This window comes from Rhinolophus hipposideros (assembly GCF_964194185.1).
Source record: "Rhinolophus hipposideros genome assembly, chromosome: 15".
NCBI classification, from domain to species: Eukaryota; Metazoa; Chordata; class Mammalia; order Chiroptera; family Rhinolophidae; genus Rhinolophus; species Rhinolophus hipposideros.
The window spans coordinates 48466490-48491505 of NC_138061.1; the positions used below are offsets into that span (position 1 = coordinate 48466490).

The 25016-nt window shown below is 54.2% G+C and overlaps 1 protein-coding gene across 11 annotated transcripts in view; it reads left to right on the forward strand.

Moving 5' to 3' along the window:
* The first annotated feature begins 609 nt into the window (after positions 1–609).
* Positions 610–25016, forward strand: part of PALD1 (phosphatase domain containing paladin 1) — an 88032-nt gene continuing 63625 nt past the window's right edge. For 3 of the 11 annotated variants that reach the window (XR_013994970.1, XR_013994971.1, XM_081074082.1), the window contains exon 1: positions 20012–20053. Coding sequence is in view for 1 of the 11 variants with exons in the window: in XM_081074081.1 (XP_080930207.1) it covers positions 20031–20053 (23 nt within the window). In the remaining 10 variants the exon portion in view is untranslated. Of the gene's footprint in view, positions 705–19979; positions 20054–20204; positions 20451–20913; positions 21135–25016 lie in introns of those variants that run through there. The other 8 variants (XR_013994972.1, XM_081074081.1, XM_081074087.1 and 5 more) reach the window with 7 other exon arrangements.

Sequence of the window (25016 nt, forward strand, 5' to 3'; positions counted from 1 at the left end):
TGCGTGAGTGTGGCTGGAAGACCTGGTGACAGAGATTTGGGGAGGGAGCCCTGCTGGGGAGTCCAGCGGGCCAGAGAGGGGGAGGGAAGGGTGTTGGATGAAATCAGCCCCAGTTGGGCTTGTGGTTTGTGGGGCGGGGAGAATTGGGGGGACAGGAAGCCAGCCTGGATTTCTCCAGCCCAATCCGTCCCTTTCTCAGGACCCTTCCATCATGGCCCCTATCTCCCACCTTCTCAGTGTCTTAGACTATGAGCTTCCAGGGCCCCCACGTCTCCTCTGGACCCCTGCACTCAGGGCCCCGTGCACAACAGGTGCTAACAAATGAGAGGGGAAAGGTCCTTGTCATAGAGCGTGCTTCCCCGGGAGGGTTGGCGGTTGTCCTCTGGAGGCGGCGAGGCAAAGGCCAGGAGCCCTGCCCCTGGAGTTCCAGTCGTGCCCTTCCGCGCGAGCCTGCCCCTGGCTTTGCCTTCGCGGGTGTGGGGAAGGGTCTCAACGGGGTGTGTGTGTGGGCGGTGGCGAGGCCCGCTGGGGGCGGCCGGCGGAGCGGCAGGACGACGTCGGAGGAGGTGAGCGGCCCGGCCCCCGGCCGGCCCAGGCGGGGCCCAGGCTCCCGCCCCCGTGGGAAAGCGCGCAGACGGCGACTCTGCCAGGAGCACAGCGGCCCGCGGAGAGAGCGGACGGGAGGCCAGACGCAGGAGGCGGCGGTGAGTGTCCCCGGGCCGGGCCGGGCCGTCAGGGGCTTTGTCCCAGTCCCAGCGCGCGGGGTGCCCCCTCCGCTGCCCCGCGGAGCGCGCTGCGGGCCCCCATCTGCGGTGCCCACGACTGGGCGCCGCCCCACGGCAGCTCCCGAGCCCCGAGAATCCCGAGCCACAGGGCCCTGCGGGATGAGCCTCGGGCTGGGCCAGGCGATCGGGCTCTGGGGTCAGCTGGATGTGTCCTTCTCCCACCTACCCTGTCCCCATGGTGGGCCTCTGTCCAATAGCATAATTCTGCAGCTGCTGGGGAGGGGTGGCATGTGGAAACAGTAAACTGTGAAGGCCTGGGGGTGAAGTTATAGTTGGGAGCCATCTGCAGAGCTCCCCTTGTTGCCAGGCTATCTCTGGGATGGGGAGCAGGGGAGGTGGCTGGGTCATACCTACCACCGCTGCTTTTTTGTCCTCAGCGGTGCTTTGTATACCCAGGGCCCCTGAGCTCCCTGAGGGCAGAGGTTTTCCTCCTGCCACCCACCTGCTCCAGGGGAGCCCCGTCTACAGTGGCCACTGCCACCGTTTGTCGGCTCTCACGTGGAGACCGGGCAGACACACTTTGCACAGTTCGCTCACATGATGTTCACACCTAGCTCACAGGGTGGGTACTGAGAGGTGACGTCACTTGCTAGAGGTCATGGCAGCCACAAATGGAGTTACCTTGAAGTTCATGAAGCATAAGTCTCAGACCCTTCCGAGGCCCCCAGCCTTGATTGGTATCTGTGTTCTTTCCTTTAAAAACCCATCCCCCCCCCCAGTAGTCTGAGGCCCAGGCACCACAAGTGCTCTCTCCTGGGGCCCTGCCCTGTCTGCCACGCTGTGCAGGGTGGGTGGCGGTGTGGGACTGCTGGGGCCTGGCAGTGCAGGCCTGGCAGGGAGGGCAGGGCATCCAGACCAGGTCAAGGGGCCCATATGACCTCAGCACGACTCTTGGCTTCCTGAGACTCCAAATAGCCTGGCACACACCCCCGCCCTTTGCCTGCTGTGGAGGGAGCCAGCTCGGGCAGAGCCCTGGTGTGACCAGGCTCCTCTGGGGCTCAGTTTCCCTCATCAGAGGAAGAGGTGGTTATTAAAGAGGTGGCTGCAGACACCAGGGTGAAAGTGGAAGGAGCAGAAAGAGGCTCTGGAAAGCTGCTGGGTCCTGCAGCCCTGCCTATGTCCTCCGTCTCTCCCCCATGCCTTCATCTCCATCGCTGCACAGCACTGTGCCCTGATACCCCATCTTTACAGACACTCACCCAACCCCCTTTCAGCTGCCAATCTTCTCCTCACTGCCGAGTTGTCCAGGGTGCTGCCTCCCCTCACTCCCGGACTCCTGTCACTTTTCATCACCAAGAGCCCTCCCACCCCCCACCCATCCCGAACCTGCCCCAGCTTGGGTTATGGGACACTCCCTGCAGCCCAGTTGGTTCTAGCAATACTTGACCTCCCAGCTGCCTTTGACACAATTGAAACGCTCCCTTACCCCCTGACTTTTGTGTAACCAAACTTGCCTTCCACCTCCCTGGCTGTTCCTGCTCAGTCTTCTATCCTCTTAGCCTCCTCCCCCTTCTTTAGTCCCCTCCTCCCAACCCCCAACTCTCAACCCCCACTCTGCTGATGGCTCCCTCCTCCCCCCCACTACATGCTTCTCCTGGAGGGTCTCACCATCCCAAGGCTTTCTCTACCCCAAACCATTCCTCTGAGCCCAGGGCCCCTAACCTCCCCCTCCCACCCCCTCATCTCCCTTGGGCTCGCTTGTGGGCATCTTGAGTTCCCCATCCAAGACTGAGCTCTTTGTGCGTTCCTTGCTCAGTGCTCCCACTTCGCTCAAGCTCCTCCCTCTACCCAGTGACTTGACACCCTGATTCCTTCTTCCCTCAACACCCCAACATCCAATCCAACACTGCCTGTTGATTCTGCTTTCAAAATCATTCTCTAGAAGCCTCGATGGGGTTCTACTCCCCTCCACCTCCTCCGTCACCACCCTGGTCTCAGCCACCATTAGGTATCTCTCTCCTGGATAACTGCCGTGGCCTTCCTTGGGGTCTCCCTGCCTTCACCCTGTACCCTCCACCCCAATCCACTTCTCATAGGAGCTGCTGCCGTAGATGAGCCTGCAGCCTTTCCCCATTAAAACCCTCCAAGCCTCCTGTTGCTTTAGGATCAAGTACAGCCCCTGAAGCCCTGGCCTGCGTGCCTCATCGCTCTCCGGCTGCAGCAGTTTTCTTTCTGTTCCGGGACTTTGGGGAGCTTGTTCCCTCCTTTGTCTTTGCTGTCACTTCTGCCTGGAATGCCCTTTCTCCCACTCCGCCTGGCAAACCCCTACTCAGCCTTTAACTCTTCACTTAAATATGACCTCCGGAGAGAGGCCTTCCCCACTACCCGGTCCAACGACAACCTGCTCTCACACCCTCTCAGAGTACCCTATCTTTTTCCTTCAAAGCACTTACTGTCCGCTGTAGTTGTGTCTTTACTCGTGGGGCTTTTGGTTCATGCCTGCCTCCTCCACCAGACGGGAAGCGCCATTAGGGCTGTCGGGTTGCCTGTGCGCTCTGCATCTCTGCGCTTAGCCCCGAGTGGGCGCCCCAGAAACACCTGCTGTGAGGGAGCCAGGCCGGCTGCCGAGGCTGTCTTTCCGCATCTGTCCAGCAGGTGGCAGCCCAGGGCAGAGCGTCTCAGGTTCTCAGGTTCTCAGGTTCTCAGGTTCCAAGACAGCTCCCACCCACAGCCCAGGGCCCCCCGGGTTGGAGATCCAAAGGACAAGTGCGGGAGCCAGGCTGCCCTCTTATTCTCCCTGTGCCACAGAGCCCTCCGCACTTCTCTTGCTTCTTTGAAACTTGTGGCTCCGCGTAATGGTTACTTTTACCAGCGTCACTTGCAGGGGCTAATGGCAAGTTGAAGCCAGAGACCTGATCTAACCCATTTCTTATACCTTGGTGCTGTGCAGAGCTCAGAAAACTGAATGACTAGTGGGAAAATGAAATGACTGCATCCTGTGGAGAGGCTGTCCTCCTGGTGGTTAATGTTAAGGCTTTGGAGCCCAATTGCCCGGGTTCTAATCCTGGCTCTCTTGCTTACCAGTGAGACTTTGGGCAAGTTACTTAACCAATCGGTTTCTCATTTTCCTCCTCTCTTAAAGTGAGAGCAGTGCCCGCCTCATAGGGTTATTGTGAGACCAGATTGAGGAAATACACGTAAAGTATTTACAGTGGTACCTGGCGTGTATTGTAAGTGCTCGGTGAAGGACAGCGTTTATTGTTGAACAATTCTTCACCCTCTACTGGAACCCCTCATCCCAGATGTGGGAAAGACTGCCCACTGTTGAACCGAGCACAGCTGCACTTGCTTAAGCATGGCACACACAAAGAAAAAAGTGCAGGAGCAGCACACAACTCTCCCAGCCGCAACTCAGGCAGGCCAAGGTGCCTCCCTCACCAGGTCAGTGGAGCCTGGCAGATGCCCTGTCACCTTCCTGGCACTGAGTTTTCTGCACTTGGCTTGGCGGGACAGGTTTCCATGGCAGCGGGTGACCAGGCATGCAGGCAGGGACAGTGGCTGGCCTTGGCTGAGCTCTCTGGCTTTTTAGAAGAGGGTGGCTTCCTGCCAAGGCACAGGGCCTTCTGCTGCCCAGACATTCAGCTGGCGTGGGCAGCCCTGGCCACACCCAGCGCCCACCACAGTCTCTCTGCTCTGGGAACCGGGAGGCTGAGCCAGTCACTCACTTCTGGACGTTCCCCCAGTCCTGGGCACATTCCCCTTTTGCATTCCTCACACTCTCCTAGAAATGTCTGGCATGAGCCTTTCTCCTCTGCTCCATGGTGAACCCCTCAATGTTGGGCCCAGCACATAGTAGGTCTCTCTTGCATGTTTGTGGGGTGAATGAATAAAATTGAATTCCCTCTCACCACCTTCAAGAGAGTAAAGTTGAGACATAATGGACCTTCTCTAGAGATGGCCTGTTCATCCCACAGATATTTATTTGGTACCTGCTGCATGCCAGCCATCGCTCTAGGTGGAGCCAAGATTTCAACTCAGATAGACACGTTCCTGCTCTCATGGAGCTGACATCTTAGTAGGGGGAGAAAGGAAATAAACAAACAAGCAAACAGAGCAGGGAAAAGATCAGATAATGATGGGTGCTGAGAATTATAACATGGTGACGTAATAGGGAGAGAATGAGTGGCTGCTTCAGGTGGGGGCGGTAGGGACGGCCTCTCCAAGGAGGTGACAAAGGTCTAATTCCAAGGAGAGAAGAACTGGAGGAAGAGCATTCTAGGAAGAGGGACCAACAAGGGCAAAGGGACTACAGTTGGCCAGTTGGAGGAACTGAACGAAGTTAGGCTGAAACTTAATGGGTGAAGGGGATGATGAAAATAATCCGTACAGTAAAGTGCACTAATCTTTTTTTAACAAAGATTTTATTGGGGAAGGGGAACAGGGTTTTATTGGGGAACAGTGTGTACTTCCAGGACTTTTTTTTCCAAGTTGTTGTCCTTTCAATCTTAGTTGTGGAGGGTGCTGTTCAGCAAGTTGTTCTTTCAGTCTTAGTTGTGGGGGGCGCAGCTCAGCTCCAGGTCTAGTTGCCGTTGCTAGTTGCAGGGGGCGCAGCCCACCATCCCTTCCGGGAGTCGAGGAGTTGAACTGGCAACCTTGTGGTTGAGAGCCCACTGGTCCATGTGGGAATCGAACCGGCAGCCTTCAGAGTTAGGGGCGCGGAGCTCCAACCGCCTGAGCCTCCGGGCCAGCCCAAAATGCACTAATCGTAAAGTCATAACTTGATGAATTTTAACCGATGTATACGTCCATGGAACCCCTCCCCAGATCAAGATATGGAACATTCCTAGCACCCCGGAAGGCTCCCTTAAGCCCCTTCCAGGCAATGTCGCCCCTCACCTAGAAGTGACCACTTTTTTTTTTTTTCCTTATTTTTTATTGCAAGAACAATAAAACAACATAAAAAAATTAAAAAAAGAAAAATATGACCCATAGCCTCCCCATCTCTGCACAGCAACTATTTTCACTTGTACATATTGACTTCCAGTTCTAGTTCTTGTATCTGTATATTTACACAGTTATAAATCAGAGATACAATTGATAATATATTACGTGAAGGAAGTGGAATACTAAGTGCCTTCTCATATTTTAGAAGTGACCACTTTTGACCTTGATTATCACAGGCTAGGTTGGCCTGTCCTAGGACTTCAGCTAAATGACGGAATCTCATCCTACATTCTGAGTCGTATCTGGATATTTTCACTCATCCAGTCTGTGATAGTCATCCATGACGTTGCACATATAGGGAGTTCACTCATTTTAGTTGCTAGGAAGTGTTCCATCATGAGACCATACCACGATTTCTTTATCCATTCTTCTCTTGATAGACAGTTGAGTTGTTTCCAAGTTTTTGGCTGTTTTCAATAACACTGCTAAGAAAATTCCTGTCTGTGGCCTGCCCCACAAAGTATATATGCACTTTGGGGTATGTTATGTATGCTGGTGAAGGGTAAGGGAGTTCTACCCTTTCATTTTACAGGTGGGGAAATAGTCTCAGAGAAGGAAATGGACTTCCGCCCTGGTTACCTAGGCCATCAGTGGCTGAGGCGGGTGGGGTACCGTGCTAAGTAGAGGGAAGAAAAGAGAAAGAATAGTTTTTGAGCACCTACTATCATTTGCTGTAATCCCCAAAAGAGCCTTACCAATTAGGTATTATTATGCCTGTTTTATAGACAAGGGGCCTAATCTAAGAAACATATCTACAGAGGTGGAGTCAGGACTCAGACAAGCCTGATTCTAAAGCCTGAGGCCCTTCATGACAAGCTGCCACTCAGGGAAGGGGGAAGGCTCCCTGTGACACGGCTGCAAAGTGTAGAGCCTGTGGGGAAATGAGACATTTGAGGGGTTCCTCACGTCAGGTGGCTCCCCAGGAAGGATGGGATGCAGCTGGGAGAAACGGCCCAGGTCACTCTGTTTGAACCTCTGCAAGCCCCCATCTGGCCTGTGTTTCTCTTCTGAGGGCAGCTCAGGGTTGGGTCAGCTCACTGGGCCTGAAGCCCCCAGTTCGTGGTTAACTGGCTTTGTGACCTTGGGCCAGACACTGCCTCTCTGTGCCTCTGGTACCTTCTAATGCTGACCTTCTGAGCTGGGGTTGGAACTGGTGGAGAATGCAGGGGGAGGGGGTGTCTCCTGGCCTTCGGGGGTCTCACAGGTGGTACTTGCTCCAGGACTGCTGCTGGATGAGGCTGGAGGGAAGAGGTAGCTTTGGGGCTTCCAGGAATACCCCACTGGGCTGTGCGGGGTTCTCTACCTCCACACTTGCTACTCAGAGCTGGACCGTGGCCCTCTTGGGACTTCTTGAGGAGGCTTTGTGTGTGGGGGGGGTCAATTATTTTCTCCATTCTGTGGGATGTCTTTTTCTTTAATTGTGCTAAAACATACATAAAATTGACCATTTTAACCACAGTAAGTGACATTAAGTACACTCACACTGTTGTGAACCATCACCACCATCCATCTCCAAAACTTCTTCATCTTTCCCAATGAAATTCCGTACCCATGAAACACTAACTTGCAGAGGCTTTTTGAAGAGTAGTTTGTGGAGGGGCAGTGGGAAGCAGCCCTCCCGGAATGAGCTGGGTGGAGGTGTGAGGAGTGAGAGATTGTGGAACAAACCAGCGAGAAAGGCAGGGATTCACAGAAAAGACCAGGGCTCCTGAGCAGGACGCTTCGCATGCTCACCTCCAAGACCCTCCAGCCTTTCCTGATGCCCTTTACAAGGCCGTTTATTTCCTTCCTGCTGCCCCCACCTCCCACCCTGGCCTCTCCCTCTCTCCCCCTATAGAACTTCACTGCCTGCTGCCAGTAGCAGCTCCCTGCACCCCCTTCAGGGATTTGAAGTGGGGGGTGCAGGCAGAGAAGCAGGTGGGGGGCCACAGAAGACTTGTCTATAGGTTTCTAAATGCCACATGTCAGCTAGGTGTGAAGTCAGGGTCAGAAGACCAGCTACCTGGTGGGTCTGCGAGTGGTAAAAGAAAAAGAAAGCGGTTTCATTCTTTTCTTGACCCCCTTGGGAAAGAGCCCCCCAGGGTGTCTGGAGACAGAATGATAGGTAAGGCCTCTTTTGGTGCCGGAGTTTCCCACAGGCCTTTGAAAACCCTGGGGGTATGGAGCTGGAGAAGTCTGGGGGATGGGGTGGAGATGGCATTTGTCAAATATTTGAAAGGACGAGTAACATACATACATGTGCCCTGGTGGTCCCGTGGCCGGGGGAACAGGACCAGCTGGGGACTGAGAAACGTGACTGAGAAGTAGATGTCACATCCACATTAGGAGGACAGAGGACATCATAACACCCAGTGCAGTTCTGCAGGGAAGTCTTCCTAGAGAGGGAGCGCCCTGTTCTGGGAGGACTAAAGTCAGGCAGCAGTTTAGTGGCCGAACACAGGGGCTCTGGAATCAGAGAGGACTGGGGGACGTGGGGCAAGTTCCTCAACCTCTCTGTGCCCTCAGGTTCTTCACATGTAAAATGAGGACATGCTTTTCAAAAGTGAGGAACGAGAGCGTGCACGTGAAGTCTAACGCAGTACCTAGCACTTAAAAAGCACCCCATAAAGGACAGGAGTACTATGGGGAGCTTCTTGGTTAAATCCTCACGAAGAGCCCTTCCGCCCTGATATTCCATGAAAGAGAACCAGGGGACTCATTCTGACAATGCCCCAGAGTTGTCTGAATTTTGTCACCTGCCACCAAATGTGCACTTTGGCCACCTACCCACCACAGATGGGGTGTAGGAAGAGTACCTTGTGTTCATACGCAGGAATTCACTCACCCATTTTACAGATGACGAGACTGAGGCCCAAAGAGGTTCTTTGACTTGCCCAGTGTGGACATGGTCAGGGCGAAACTGGATGAAGGCTTGGGTCACTCGAGGCCTAGCCAGGGGCCCTGTCTACCCACTTGGCTCTTATCAAGCCTAGTGCCTTGGCTTCCTGCTCAGTTAGAGGGGTTGCCTGACTATCTTGCCAGGAAAAAGGTTAAGTTCGGGGTACCAGGAAAGGTTTTTGGGGACGCTTCTTTTCTTCAGGGTGGAGTGAGGAGCTTCTTCCCTGTCTTTGCCCCAAGAGGAGCCGCTGCCCAGGGCTTCTTGGGGACCTGCTGTAGTGTACAGAGCACAGCAGGATTTGGCATCAGGAGAACCATCCTCAGATGAATGGCATCACCCCTCTGAGCCTCAGTGCTTTGGGAGGTGGGAGTGGCACCAACTTCTCAGGTTGGCTGATGATAGCCAGCATGACAATTTTGAGAGAATCCTGTGTAACCCAAAGGTTGCAGACCTTTGCTTCAAGGTTGGCATATAGTAGGTATCGAGGACTTGAATTTCTTCCTTGTTTCCTTTGCCCAAGACCACCTTTTATGGTGGAAGCGGCTTCCCTGTGGTGGTTAAAGGTTTGGCCTGGCTAATTATACAAGCATTTATTAAGCTTCTAGTATATGCCACGCCCTGGGCTGGAACACAGAGATGAACAGAGTACATTGCTCTGGGCTCTGGGAGCTCATTGCCTAGTAACAGAGGGGACCGACAAACCAATGGGTCATGCCAGGGGTGGCAGCCTTGAGGGTTGCTGCTGAGCTCCCTTCCAGTGAACTTGCTGCAGGATGCAGTTGGCTGGCTGCCCCAGCTGCTGTATCTTCCGGATCGATGGCTGCTCGTGGCCAGTGGCTGAGCCCAGCAGAGGTACTAGAGTCAGGCCCTGTTTGTCAGACGCAAGATCCTCTAATGGGCAGTCTTTGCTCAGGTCTTCCCCTCGGCCTGGCTGAGATGTTCTCAGGACCGTGCTGGGTCTGGGGCTCTTTCTCCCAACCCTCCTTTCTTCCCCCATCCTTTCGTAGGCGTAAGACGTACGACATGGTGTGAAGGCTCTCCCCACTCACTCCTGCCCCCTCATCTCTCGTCTTTCACAGGCATTTCCTCCAATACATCTCTGGTGCCGCCAACTTTGCCTTGGTGTCTGCTTTCCAGAGGATCGGAATTGACGCATGGCGTCAAGTGGCACCTGCACTGACCAAGCGGCACTCGGTTATCCCCAGCAGAGCCTTGCTGACCACTTTGGGGGCAGGCCAGAGGGGACAGCAGATGTCTCATCGGTTGCTGAAGCACCGGGGCAGCCAAGTATTGCGGGTAGTGAAGGGAGGACTTTGAAGTCAGGCTTCCGGTGTGACTCCCGACTCTGCCCCTCACCAGCAGTGTGCCCTGGGGCAGCTTAGTTCATCTCCTTGAGTCTCAGTTTCCTCTTCTGCTCAAGGAGGACAAGCTGCCTCCTGCCTCACGGGGCCGTTGTGAAGCTCCGTTGAGTTAATGCGCGTGGACTGTGGGACAGAGTAAACGCTCAGCGTCTCTCCTGCCCTGAAGGAGGAAGACTGTGCGGGGGAGGGGGCAACATGCCATGTCTGAATCCACTGCCTCTTGCCCCAGAAAGCACCCCGGATTTGGGGGTTGCATGTGCTCCTTTGAGCCTTGGCCGGCACCCCCTTAAGAGGCGTTGGCATCACCTGGTCCCCTGCCAGCTGCAGGTGGGAACCATGCACCCCGCGCTGGGGGGTGGGGCAGAACAGAACCTTGGTACAAGAGCGGGAGGCTAAGAGTTGGCCCGTTGCAGCCAGAGCAGGACCTGGGGGCCACTTGCTCCAGTGGTGTCCAAACACCAGACACCTGGCTGCTGCTTTAGAAGCACCCCGGGGACTTTCCCAGGATCCAGCCCCGGAGTTTCTGGCCTAAGAGGGCTGGAGTGGAGCTGGGGGTCTGGAGTCAAATCCCTCCGAGGGGTGATTCAAACGTACACACAGACAGGCCAGGAGACCACTGCAGTGCTAGCCCAGGGTTTAAGCCTGACTGTCAGGACAGGGAATGCCTGTCTCAGATGGCCCGGGGGCGTGGGGATGCCTGGAGAGCCTTCCACGCCAGCAGAGCTTCAGTGGCCTCCAGTTGATGTGAATATGTGTGGTGTGCCGTTATGCTTCTGCCTTGGTTTTGGAGAGGAACAGACGCTAATGAGCTGGGCTCTTTCCCGGTGGCTTTGAGCTCCCGCTGCTCACTGCGTGCCAGAGTGGGGTGGCGTCTGGCCCTTCTGGAAAGCCTAGCTCTGGGCCATTAGGACTACGGAGATGGTCAGGTGGTGAATTTTTTACCGCTGGGAACAGGCCGACTTTGTTTCTTTAAACTGCACTTGTTATGTCCATCGTGTTCTGATGAAGGTAGGGTTGAAATGGTTTGATGTCTGGGGGTTGTTTTAAAATACTCCAGCAAGAAAACTAAAAGAAAAAAAGATAATGGTAGATGAAGCAAGTGGGGCAAACAAAATCTTGATAATGATCTTATCTGGATGTTAGGTTTTATAGAATCAATTTACTATTATCTACTTTTGTACATATGCAAAATATTTTAAAAAAATGAAAGATGACATAATTATTAGAATATGTCTTAGATGCTCAAAAAAGTCCAGCCATACAAAAAGAAATGAGGGGAAAGCAAGTCTGCTTCCCTTCGCTGGCCTCAGTTCCCCTCCCAGGGCTAAGCCCTCCTCCCAGCATCTTCTGGGGCCTTCCAGAAGGTGTATACAAGCCTATGAATTAAACTTTCTTATTGTTTAAATATAGATCACATGACAAAATTCAAATGTGCAAGAAGGCATACAGTGAAAAGTTTTTCTTCTGCCTGAACCCCAGCCACCCAGTTCCCTGGAGACAATTAAAATTCCTCGTTTCTTACCTGTCCTTCAGAGACATTCAGTGTAGTGTGAGTGTGTGTGTGTGTGTGTGTGTGTGTGTGTGTAAAATATACAGATACACCCTTTTCACAGCTTCTAAAGTGCTAGACTATTAGAGCCTTTGTCCTGTAATTTCCTCTCCTAGCTCCTTCCCTCCCTCCCTCTTTCTTTTCTCAGCTGCAGAGTTGAGTAAATAATGTCCTTAATCCACAACACATTATCATTGGTATATGTGAGACCTTTTCCTGGTGTTGTTCTCTTTGTTTTATTTTCCCTTCATCTCATTCCTTTTTCTCATAGGTACCATGGTAGTGTGTTCGATAAATGTTTTTTACCTAATATACATACCCTCACTTAAAAAAAAAAACGATGTTTTTCTGTGTACAATGTTGTTACTTTACATCAAGGGTATTATATGGCTAATCTAGCTCTATGTATTACTTGTACCCCAGGATACTGTATTTTCACATTCACTCCACGTTTGTGTGCGTGCCTGTGGATTGCTGGCTGTAACTATTGGACAGGATTCCATGGCTGGAATCCATGTGACCTCTCCATCCTCCCAGAGACAAGTGGACAACACTGCCCTGACCATCCTTGTCCATTCCACTTCTGGATTTTGCTCCCACCTCTGGAGATCATTTTCCACCAGCCACATACATCTGCCTCATGTTTTAAAATAGCTGCATGGTATTTCTAGTTTCTGGGTGTTCCGTGGCTTTTCAGGCCAATCGTTTCTCTGCAGATGGACCTTTCAGTTGTGTCTAATTGAAAAGGGGCTCCTGGCCCCAATTCCAGCCTGTGTGTGGAGGTTTTTTCACACCAACAAGCAACTCTTGGATGCCAGCAGGGTGTCCGATAATTCAACTTCATTTTGACACTACCTTGTTTCCCTGAAAATAAGACCTAGCTGGATAAGCAGCTCTACTGTGTTTTTTGGAGCAAAAACTAATGTAAGACCCAGTATTATATTTATATTATATTATATTATATCATATTATATTATATTATATTATGCTATGCTATATTATATTATAGACCTGGTCTTATATTATAGTAAAATAAGACCGGGTCTTACATTAATTTTTGGTCCAAAAGACGCGTTAGAGCTGATTATCCGGCTAGGTCTTATTTTTGGGGAAACATGGTATCTACCTAGATATAGATCAGATTCTACAGGTAGAGGGCTCAGTCTCTCAAGACTGTCCTCCACTTCAGATGCCAGTCGCAAGCCCAGGTTGTTACATGTGCTTCTCACCAACTGGCTACAGATCAGAGGTTCCCATCACCCGCTCCTTGGGTTCGATGCATCTGCTAGAACTGCTCACAGGACTCAGGAAAACCCGTTTACTCACTCAATTACTGATTTACACAGGAATCAACAGCCAGATAAAAAGATTCATAGGGTGAAGTCCAGAATGAAGGAGCTTCAGTCATTGGGGAGCTTGGGGCACAATCCAAGGGAGGGTCTTAGAAAAAGGGACCAGGAGAGCTGACCTTTTTTGGGTTTTTATGGAGGCTTCATTCCACAGTCATGCTTCACTAGGTGAACCATTGGCTATTGATTCAACCTCCAGCCCCTCTCTCCTCCCAGGAAGTCAGGAAGTGGATTGAAAGCTCCAACTCCCTTACCACTTGCATGGCTCTCGTTGGATAGCAGCCCCCACCCTCGGGTGGGGTCCAAAAGCCACCTCATTAACATAAGAAGGGATACCTTTGTTTCACACTTCGGAAATTCCTCCGGGTTTGGGAGCCCTGAGCCAAGAGCTGTGGATGGAGACCAAATATAACAGACAAATCACGGTACTGAGCCAGTCTCTCACCATGGCAAACGGTGTCTAACCCGGTGCAGTTGTCAGTTTGTGCCTAAGCACCTCTCTAGGGTAAATTTCTAGAAATGGAATTGCTGAGGCCGAGAGTCTATGCATTTGTCATTTGGATGGATACCTTCAATGAGTACCAGTGTCTCATTCCCACCCCTCACTGAAACTATCTTCTGGCACCAACGTTCTTTGAGTTTCAGAGAGGGTGAGCGACCCGACTTAGATAACATGGCTGGTGACTGTTGATGCCAAGACGAGAACTCAGGAGGCTGAGCCTGGGCCAGTGATCTTTCCAAGGCCCTGGGCTGGCTTTGGTGTGTCCCAAGCTTCCTGGAGTCTGGGACCTTCCCTCTAAATCTGGGGGGCCTCGGTCTCTCTTGGAATGTTTCTGGTAATCAAGCACCCCCCTCCCGCCTACTGGTCAAGTGAGGGGTCAGCCCAGGAGCTCTGTTCCTGGGGACCAGGAACTTGTCACATGAAGGTCCTGGGGAGCTGCTGTGTCAGGCTTCTGTAGCTCCTTTGACCCCTGCCCCACCCCCATCCCCCTGCAGCATCTTCATAAATGGCTCTGTCAGAATGAGACATCCTTGGGAGTCTGAGTGGTGTTGCTTGGAGACAACTGAGCAACAGATCTGGATTATTTAAAGGAGAGAGAGGGTGGGAGGGAAAGGGGTGACAGCCTGTTTATTCAGGGATGGATGGTCTCCCTGCTGCAAGGTTTGGCAGACCTCTTCTCAGCCGCCGCCCACCCCCCACCATTATTCCCAATGTCCAGGGTCTGGGATTCTGTAGTGAGTCGCAGCAGAAAAGGCCACTTGGACCTTTCTGATAGCAGTGAAGGCAGGGGATTCTCTGCCTGCTCTAGGGCGGCACTGTACAAGAGGGGTGAGAGGAGGGGAGGGCAGAGGGACCACCCCTTGGAGAGGATCTTCTGATGATGACAGTAGCCATAACTATTAGGTATTGAGCTTCCTCTCAGACAGCTATTTGTTAAGGGCTTTACATTTATTGGTTCGTTCTATTTCAAAACACTGTCAAGGTAGGTATGACTATCCCCATTTTATAGATGTGGAAACAGAGGCTCAGAGAGGCTCAGAGACTTGCCTGAGGTCACACAGCTAATAAGTGGCAGAACTGAATTAAAACTCAGGTCTGCAAAGCTAGAACAAATCTCTGTACATTCCTAGAGTTGGCGGGACCCTTGCAGGACATCGCGTTCATCCTGAGCTGACCTGGAAAGTCGTGCTGAGTGTCACGCTTCCTGTTTCCCCATCTCTCTGGTCACACCTTCCCCCTCCAGGAAACACTTTGCTCTGAAACATTGTTTACTTGTTTGCCTCCCCACTGCTCTGTGAGCACCTAGGGCAGGGCGAGTTCTTGCTCATCTCTGCGCCCGGAGCCAAGGTTCAGGCACATAGGTGCTCCAAAAACAGTGCTCGGAGCTTGGATGCTTTAGCAGCTCTCCCTGAGACAGCGGTCCTCACTCTCCTCCTGACAGCCCTGCAGGAACAGGAAGACAGTGTACTGCCCCAGAGATTTCTTTGCTTCAGCTGGACAGACCCGGACCCCTCACCCTTTCCCTGGGGCTGGGCTTCAGAGCTCTACCCTCATGCTGTCTGGCTGGGATTCAGCACTCATGTTCCTGGGAGGGCATGGCCTCATCAGCGGGGAGTCCACGGAGCTGGGCTGGAGTGGTGAAGGCCGCTGAGTGGAGGGGCGTGCGCTATCTCTTCCTGTGTGGGCTGGGACTCCCCACTAGAAGGAGGCTAACTCTTCAGTGCCGTAGGTAGCTTTTACAGCGGGGACAGCTGAAACGGGGCTGGGCTGAATTGTGGGGTGGAGTGAAAGGGGGAACTGGGGCAGAACTGGGGGGGACAAGCTAGGAGAACTGTGCACAGGGACAAGTCAATACATGCGTGGGTCCTGGGCCTGTGTCACCGTCAGCACTCTCCCCTCACCTTCCTCTGAACCCCGGTGCCATCTGATGCTTTGTGGAACTTACCATGGCCTGCCTTCAGTTGTAGTTATCCATCTAATAACACTCCCGAGAAAGGCCACTCTATGACAGGGTGGTGATGCACGCTTTGGGGTGCTGCATCACCCCATGTAAGCCCCACAGCCACCTGCTCTGGGAAGGGTCCTTGTTGCCCTTGTAGAGATCGGTTCCCAGCGGCTCAGAGACCTTCATCATTTCTAAGCAGCCCCACTGCATTGTGTACTATTCTCTGCCATTCTGTTGTATTGTCTTCTTTATGTCACGAATCCATCAGAACTATCTTGCTTCTGTGTTTGATTCCTTGTTTACGATATCCCTCACCCCGCCCTACTAAAATGTCAGCTCCACGAAGGCAGGACCTTGTCTGCTTCACTCACTGCTCAGGGCGTAGAACAGGGCTCGGAATAGAGAAGCTGCTCTGTTCATGTTTGTTGACTGACCAACTGAACTAATTGTTGAATGAATTCCTTCTCCCTTTTCTTTCTTCTTCTGATGGAGTGCTCTCCCTATAGTACTTGAGGAATGTTCAGGAGACAGAATCACCCTCCTCCCACATGTCCTTGGCACTCTTGAGTCAGGCATGGAGTCTTGCTGGGGACAGGAGGGGAGGTCCCCCTGCCTTTGGGCACTTCGTGGTTCTGCGCAGCATTTTCAAACTGCAGATCACAGGGAAAATCAGTTTTGTGCACTGCAATCATCAAAACAAAAAGACATAGGATGGGATAGGTTGGAAAGTGTCAGAATGCATTACACACAGTAAAGCTAAGCATTTGTTTTGTGAAACACACATATTCATGTCTCTATGAAGCTGGAGGTCCCATGTAAAATGTATCTCTTTGAGTCTCAGTCCAGAAAATTTGAACCAGTGTGTGAATTTGGGAGGTGGGAGGTGTCATCTTTGGACCTAGACCAAAGGAGGGTACATCCAATACAATGAACAATCCTGCTTTTAATTATGATGCCAATTATTAAACATGTATTTGGTGTCAGGCAGTGGTGCTCAGGTGCCAGAGCACCGCACAGAGATGAGTCCAGAGCAGACAGAAATCCCGTGAGCAGGGAAGACTGCCTGGAGGAGGTGGAACCTGAACTAAGCCTCAAAGAACCCCTCTGCTCTGGTAGTTCAGGGCTGGGTCAGGGTGCGAGCTCAGGTGGCAATAATAGTAACAATAACAACAGCTATATCAGTGAGCTCTGGCTGAGTGTCACACACCCCTTTAATCCTCCGGCCAGTTCCTGGGAAGCAGGAACTGCTCTTCACATCATTTTACAAATGAGAAAAACAAGATCTGGAGAATTGTGGTGACCTTAGGGTAGGGTCACATAGTGGTAAGGTTGCTGAGGCTATATCCAAGGCAGGTCCACTCTGCTCAAAGCCCGTGTTTTTAAGCCCAGACTGCACACGGAAGGAGTCTGAATAAATGAGGGACGCTGGTCCTGGAGACTGGACAGTGGGCCTGGAAGGGCAGGTGGCAGAACCCCGAGGTTCTGGGGGCCGACGGAGACAGGTTTGTGTTGGGACTCAAGTAGCAGGCATGGAAACCTGAGGCTCAGGGACTGCCTGGCTCAGAGGGAGGACTGCAGGTCCCAAGACACCCACCCTGGAGGGCCTACAGCGCCCCAGTTCTTGGCAATAATGTGGCCAGGTCAGCTCCCTGTCCTGACACTGTCCTTTCGTCGGGTCCAGTGTCCCGCAGCCTGTGGCAGGCTTGGTGGGGAACAAGGATCAGAAAAGAGCAGTAGTGCCTGTTTCTCATCTTTTGTCAAGGCTCATCTTTGCTGGTTTGAACCCAGCTCCTCTGTCTTCCAACGAGTCTTTTGTGCCTGTCAGGAAGTAATTCTTGGCTTGAGTGTTTTCGTGAGGGAATTGGGGGTTCCCACAGCTTATGTTTCTGTGCAGGGACTGGACTCGGGAGTTCTCTCCCAAGAGTACCAGCACTTTGCTTGCTTGAGTGGAGGGGGCTGTGCATGGCCACAGATGATTCTTCTGGAAAAGTAATGGGGTCATTTACTGTTCTTTGCAGCAGCAGCTTGCCTGCTTTTGGACTGTGGTAAGCTGGTTTGTGTGTGTGCTGCCCATACTCACATATACACACATGCTCACTTGTATATCCACACTCACACCTATTGGACACTTGCACAAACATGCATACCCTTATTCACATCTCTGTAAGTGTGAGTTCACACGTAAGCACCAAAGCACATATATGTGCACAAACAAGCACACGTGTGTGTACACAGGACCCTGGCATTCTTTCAACAATAATGTGGTGTGTTGGGTGCCTGTGCATATGGGATATAGGGAGTGGTGGTGCTGATACGGTGCTGGCTGAGTGGGGGTAGGTTCTGTTCTGGGACCATTGATTCTTTCTCAAGGATTTTTGGGCTTCTGCTCTGAGCTTCTCAGGGAGCTTCTGCAGCAGTTTGTGTAGGGCAAGTTGGTCCAGTTGATTCTTCCCTTCTGCCTGGGGCTGAGGAAAATGCTTTCTCTTGGGTCTACCTCGGGCTGCTCTGTGCTCATTCCTTCTTCTCTCTCGGTATTCAGCCCTTTCCCCCTCCCAGGCCCAGGGTGGGGCAAATCTGGTCCAGAGGCTTTCTGGTGGTTGGGGGCTTGCCCAGCTTCATGGCCAGCAGGCAGCCAGGGACTCAGGGTTTGCTACTCAGAGCAGGACTTGGCAGAACCTCGGGGGCTGGGGGTGGGCTGCTGAGGCTGGACACTGGTCTGCATGCATCTGTGGCTTGTCCATGAGACACCTCCAAGCCCTCAGTCCTCTATTTCTGGGGCCTACCAGCGGAGCCTCAAGGCTATCCGTTGGAGCCAGAAGGGCTGTGATTGCTGGTTCTCCTGGGGACATCTCTGCACTGGGCTTTTCTGCTTGATTGAACAAGAACACCGACTGTTGCTGGTGGATACAGATGAATGAATGATGACGTGCGAGGCACAGCATGGGAACCAGAGATAGCTCAGAAATGGAATTTTGTCCTCCAGGAGCTCAGTCTAGACAGACAGACAGCCATGTGCTCCAGCACCTGCTGGACAGTGAGGGAGGGTGAGTAGTGTATGCGCGTGTGTGTATCTATGTGACACATGTTTGTGTGTGTGCACGTGCTGGTGTACATGGGCACCCGACCTTAGACCTGGCTGCAAGGCGGCGTTATCCTGGAATGCAGCAGCCTCAGGATGGCAGGTGATCAGCTGGAGAATCTGACAGGAGGTGGGGTTGTGGTGAGAAGAGGACGGAAGGGATGGTGCCCTAGGGTGGAGGCTATGACATGGCACACTGCGCCGTACCTCATACGCCCCGCTTCCTGGCTCCTCAACTACTCTTGGAAGGAGGACAGGCCATCTTACGGATGAGGAACTTGGGGATCAAAGAGTTTATACCACTTTCCCCAGGCTACACAGTCAGTAAACTGTGAGCCACTTTGAGCCCAGGTTAAAGGCTGGACTCTGAAGGTCAGATCTGCTTCCCAAGGCAACTCCTGGACATTCTCTGCTCTTCTCCTCTTTGGGCAGGGCAGGAAGAGGCCTGGAGCTGAGGGCAAGTCTTCCTGGGCCTCAGTTTCCTCAGAAACTAAACTAGCAATAATAAAAGCACTTATCTCATAAAATCATCCAGGAGAAGCACTTGAGACCCAGGTGCTGGAGACCTGTTAGGAGCACCACAAATGACAGCCATTCCGCTTGTCTGTTTATTCCTGGGCTCCCGGGCCTGAATGCGGCGCTCCCAGCCCAGCTCCCTCTGGCCAGACTTTGTACAGATGTGAGACCTGAGCTGCCCTCATCATAGGCTACCTGGGCTCCACCCACACCTGCTCCAGCCCTGAAAGGGGGCAAGGCAGGTAGTGACAGGTGAGGAGTAAGGATTTCTGAGTGTGGAGCAGAGAGAGGAAGTGACTCACCAACCCCAACAAAGCCCTGTCTCCTAGAGAGGAAGCAGCGGGAGCGTGTGAACGCACGTGGATGTCCACGGGGGCGTGAGAGCCAAGGGAAGGAGTGGGCTGCTGAGGCGTCGCGGTGGGCCTGGCTGGGCTGCGGCGCAGTGCCAGCCCCACGCCGCCCACGCCGGGCGGGCGGCGGGAGTAGGTTCCTCTGGAGGGGGGGCCGCCTGGGATTGTGTGTGTGTCACAGACTGGAGCCAAGGAGTGGTGACAGAGGGACCCCCTCCCCTTCCGAAGTTTCTCCCCGGCTCTTCCCTTTTCTCCTGCGGGGGTGGAGGGACTTGTTTCCCTGGGTGTCCAGGTCTTGGGAGAAACCCACGATTGAGCGGACAGTCTGCTCTTTAAGGGCTCGCCCGCTGACACCTGGGATAGCTGAAGCCCAGAGAAGGCAGTCGCCTGGCTCAGGTTGCACAGCACTGTGAGGCTTTCTCCGGCGCCCCAATGTTCGACTCGGTCCTGCCGAGGCTGGGCCTGGCTTTAACAAGCAGAGAGGGGCGAGGGACTTCCAGGCCGGCTGATCTCCCGGGGAGTTGGAGTCTGGGAGGGGGTGTGGCGCGGAGAGGATTTGCTTCTCTCTCCAGCTGGGGAGGCTGGATGTAGGGTTTGGGCATCATCCAGAACTAATCGAACTAAAGACAAGGGAAGAGGAACTGGCTTCCCAGGCAGTCTCCCCCGCCCCAAACTTTTCCTCCCGGTGCAGGGTGGGCGGGCGGAAGGAGGAAGCTGGGCCGGGGAAGGAGGGGCCAGCCGTTCCCGCCCCGCCCGAGGGCCGCGGCTGACGATGCCTAGCTCGACACGGCTGGGGTGAGTGTGTCTTTACATCCGAGCCCCCCGCCCCTTGGGTGACTGCGGCCGGGGCGCCCGCCGGCGGGTGGCGGGAGCGGTGATTGGCGGCCCGGCCGGGCCCGCCCCTCGGCGTTGGGGGCGCGGGACGCCGAGCCCCGAGCCGCGCGCTGGGGTCGGGGCGCGCAGCTTCCACCGCTGGCGAGCGCGGGCTTCTGCTCCGGTGGCCTCACGGGTCGGGCCGGGCCCGCTGGCCCCCGGAGCTCCCTCTGCCCACGGATGGGCCGGGGCAGTTGGGAGGAGCGAGCCGGAGCCCGCGCGGGGCGCGCCCTGCCGCGGCCTGACTTGGCGCCCGCAGTCCGGGCGCAGCGCGCCGGCCGCAGAGGCGCGGATGCCCCCCGGAGCCGCGGGCCGGCAGGTACCTTGCGTCCGGACGTGGGGGTGGCGAGGGCGGGGGGGTCTCTGCCACCCGCCTCCCCAGCCTGGGCTGCTCCGACCACCCCCTCCCCGTCCCCGGAGCGCACGCCTGCCGCCCTGGGCTCCCTGGAGAGGAGAGGTCCTGGGCCTCCACCCAAACCCGCGCGGGATCGCCGACTGGGAGGGAAGCGGGACGGCAAGTAGTAACGGGGAGCAGTTCCTGGGTCGTTCTGTTTGTCGCCCCCTTCCCCGAGGTTTCCCTTGCACTGAGGTGGAAGTGGCCTGGTGGCCCCTGAGCCCGGCTTCTTGCGCAGTTGGCAAAAGGGAAGCCGTCTCATGATCCACACTTGGGGTTCCCCTGGGCTCATCTTTAGGGGGCTTGAGGCCCATGGAAGGGGAAGAGGCCCGGGGTCCCAGTGCGCACAAGCTTTGATTCTGGGCCCTCTGGCCCGCTTCCTCCGTAGGCCTGCATCTCCCAGGAGAGCACCCTTTTCATCTTCAGAGGTTTTTCCTGAAGAGGCAGTGACCTGTCAGAAAGTGGAGTGCCCTGTGTGGGATACCTGCGGCAGCCAGCTCTTTAAAGTGACCAGGATGGTTGGAACATGTTCGTATGTCTTGAGGAGTCAGAGATGGAAGAAAGCTGACTTCAGGAAGCTTCTGGGATTCTTTACATTCCCAGCCAGAGGTCCAGGCACCAACCCCTTGGCTTTTACGCTGAGCCACCAGACCCAGGGCCTGAGCGCCTCTTTAATGCCAGGCACGGGGCTCTGCCTGGGAGGGTGACAATGGTGGGAGGAGTTGGAAGGTTCTGTCTTCTGGTGGCTCAGCCCCATTAGAACACTGACAGAAACACTCAGAAAGTTTGCTGATACGGGGTTTCCATACCAGTCCTGGACGAGTAATGGTGGAAATGCCAAGAGGCTGCACATGATTAATTGCTAAATGAGTGAAGTGGGCTGTGATGGGGGAGGGATCTGGGCTCCAGTTCTCATGCAATTATGCAAATACTTTAAAATGTTCTGGCTCTATATCCATCCTTCCTAATTACCCTCTCACCACCTCCAGGGACAGGGAGCAGCAGGAGGGCTCAGGAAATTCTCTTGTATATAAGTGCCCCAGCCCCACTCCCAGGTGTTTTTTTTTTTTTTTTTTTTTGGTCCTGCTGGGAGATGCTGAAGAAACCCATTTGATTTCTGGGGTCAGACTGAGCACAGGACTCTCCCAGCTGCAGGGCCTCTGAGGTTTTGGGGTCTAGATCCAGCCTTATAGGGGTTCAGAGGCCAGCAGGGAGCAAGTTCTCACTTCCTTTCTGAAGAGCCTCTATGGCTGGGGGCTGGGGATGGGATTGAGAGGCTGAAGGCCTTCAGCCAGTTTCCCGTGAGTGCAGACAGGTGCTGTCCTGTGCCCTGGCTGCTGATATGGGAGTTGGGGTGTTGGAAGTGGGTGGTACCTGGCGTGGCACTGACCTCACGTCTGAAGTGCTGCTGTGTCTGGGGACTTTGCCTCCTCCATCATCCCTGGCAGGTGTCTGCTTTTCTGGACCACTTTGTGGAGGTGGCAGTGTTCTTGGGCCCATAGCCTTGGGCGCTGTTCTGGGAGGAGGAGTTGCTGAGCTAACCCCACAGCCCTTGGCCCCCACTGTGAGCACTTAGGTGAACACGCCCGCTCACTTCCAAACAGGTGGGCACACACAGGGTCAACCCGGCCCAGGCGGAGGATGCTGGCATGGGCAGAGACGCCCGCGTACTCAGGGTTACAGTGCGTGGCAGAGACGGGAACTGGATGGAGACAGGATGAAGATACACACACAAGGCGAGGGAGGGGGCAAGCGGGTGTGGGGCAGACATCGTGGACACGGAACTGTGGACCACAGGGGACGCACACGCTGCACAGGCAGAGCCACACCTTCATAGGGATTTGAACCTTCCCATGTGGGAGGCAGACGTGTAAATGAGCTGACATATGTGCTGCAGACATGGATGTGAGCTGACGGTCACAGGCACGAGGCATGGAGCCACACGCAAGGGGCTCGAGGACCTGGGTAGACAGGGAGTTGGCTGTGGGCTCCCCGGGGACGCAGACACAGACGCCGGCTGAGTCACCTGGCAGCAGAGGCCAGGACACGGGCAGAGGTGGGTCCTGGGATGCAGGATGCAGTCTGAGGCGTGCACTCCCAGTTATCCCCGTGACTCCATATCGCACCAGTGCCTGGACGTGGTTGTGGGGGGTGACGGTGCAGGTGCTCTGTGGTGTGGCTTCTTTTCTAGACCCCCACTTTGGGGTTCGAAGACCCCAACGGCTCAGAGCTTTGTTTCGCTCCGAGAGTTGTTTGACCTCCCTACTCGCTAGTTGCGGGGCTGGGTGCGCGCCTTTAGCGCCCGCAGGGGCTCCGTGAACCTTCCCTGAGTCACCAGAAGTTTGCTGACGTGAGGCCGTGTGGCCTGGGTGGGGGTGGAATCCGCTCGGGGACTCTCCTGAGCTCAAGCCTGAGGGTCTCTGGCCGGGAAGGGATCATCCCTGGGAGCGAGAAAAAGTAAGAATTTTTGACGTGGAGTTTTTGAGGAGGCCATTGTTCTGGTGTGGACTGCACCTCCCCTAAACCCTGGGCTCGGGCAGGGAAGGCGGCCTCCTGCCTTCTGGCGAGTCACCAACTTCTGCCGAACCTGGAGACTGGGAGCCAGCCCAGAGTCTAGATATGGCTTGACACCAACTCACTGATGACCCTGGGCAAGTTACTTAATGTCTTAACTAATTCACTTACAATGAAACTCCTCATCTTTAAAATAGGGCCAGGAATCCCTAGGCCTTGGGGGTGTTGTGAGGGTTAAGTGGCAGATCATCCATGGAAAGCATGTGGCCCTGGGTCTGGCACGGAGTGAGCACTCAGTCAGTGGAGCTTGGATCGCGAGCCTGTGGCCAGGACGCCGCAGAGCAGCTCCAGAAGCCAGGTGTCTGGTCCTGGGAAGGCTGGGCAGGCAGGCACCTCTCCTTTGAAAGCTGGAGCGCTTTGTCCTCATTCCTGCTCACCAGCCACTCTTGAGCCCTGTGAGACCCAGGCAGGGTCAGGAAATGGCAGGCAGTGCATATGGAAGCTTGGGCCTGCCGCCTGCCGGGCCTCTGGGAGGGGAGCCAGTGGTTTGCTAAGAATAGCCCCAAATCATGGCTCTGCCTGTCAGTGGGCAGCGTACACCTCCCTGCTCCTGAGCCAAGGCCCTTGCAGATGGGCCTTTTGTTTTTTCTGTAACTGGCACTCAGAATTGGAATGGGCCTGGGAGCAGCAGCAGGCTGGGTCTGGGTCTTTCTAGGTCTTTGGCCGGGACCTGGGGAAAGAGAAGGTTCCTCTTCTACTCAGAGCTTGTCTTAACAATAGTCCCCTTCCCCCCATCATCTTCCTAGCCCCCCAGTGGATGTGTATTGATAAAGAACACTGGCTCTGGAACTACACCACTAGGGTCTGAATTCCTGCTCCCTCCCTCACTAGCTGTGTGTCCCTGGGCAACTCACTTAACCTTTCTGTGCCTGATTCCATTGTGCATCTGGGTTAATGATAGTCCCTTATAAGAATGTCTCAAGGATGAAAGGTGGTAGTGCATGGAGAGCCCTCGTGGTAGCTTGTGGCTCATAAGTGCTCAATAAACTTTAGGTGCTTCTATTACTACCATTCTCTCAGCAGAGGGAGAGACCTGTGAGGCCAGAGAAGCCAGGGTGCTTGCACAGGGCCTCATGGTGGGAAGGCACTAGGTTGCCTTTGATTCCGGTTCCTGGCTCGGGGTTCATTATGAGGGGCAGGGGACCAGAGGTGAGTGAGACGGCCCCTGCCAGGTGAGAGAAGCACAGCTGTACTTACACCGTACCCCACTGGTACCTTTCCAGGGTCTGTGCTGGCTGTGGTTGGAGGTGGAGGGAGGGAATGGCTGGCCTGGGGATGGCGTGATGCTTCAGGTGGGTTTTGAAAGATGGCTAATAGTTTGCATGGGTGAGTGAAAGCTTCCCAAGCAGAAAGAGCAGCCCGTGCACAGATGTGACAGCTGGTGTGTTAGAGGACATGAGCAGATACATGGCTCCAGGGAGGGGTCCCACTTTCAGCACTCCTGGCCTGTTAGGAAATACCCTACATGCTGGGACCTTCTGTCCCTCCCCGTCTGGGCTCTGACACAGCCCTGATGTCCCTGTTAGGATACAAGTCAGAGGCCCACTGGAATTCATGGTCAATTACTTTCCTTTTAGGAATCGCGTTCTCTGTTGCCCCATTCTCCAAAGACCGCCCTGCCCTCTTATAAATGCCTGCCAGCTCTACCTGGGGCCCCTCATGTTTTGAGCTGGGGCTCCAGACTTCTCCTGTCCCAAGATCAACATGCGTATTTTTGCTCTTAGTTAGGACACCCGTGGGTTAAGAGGTCCTCTTCCCCTTCCTTTCAATGAACTGAAGTCTTTGAAAACACCTAAGCTTTTACTAGCCAGTGAATCTCTCTAACAGGAGTTCCTGGACCTAAGAAATGGTCTTAGCTGTGGGGTGCTCTGTGAGAGACATGGGGGCATTTAGGGTTACCTACAAGCCTGTGGCAGG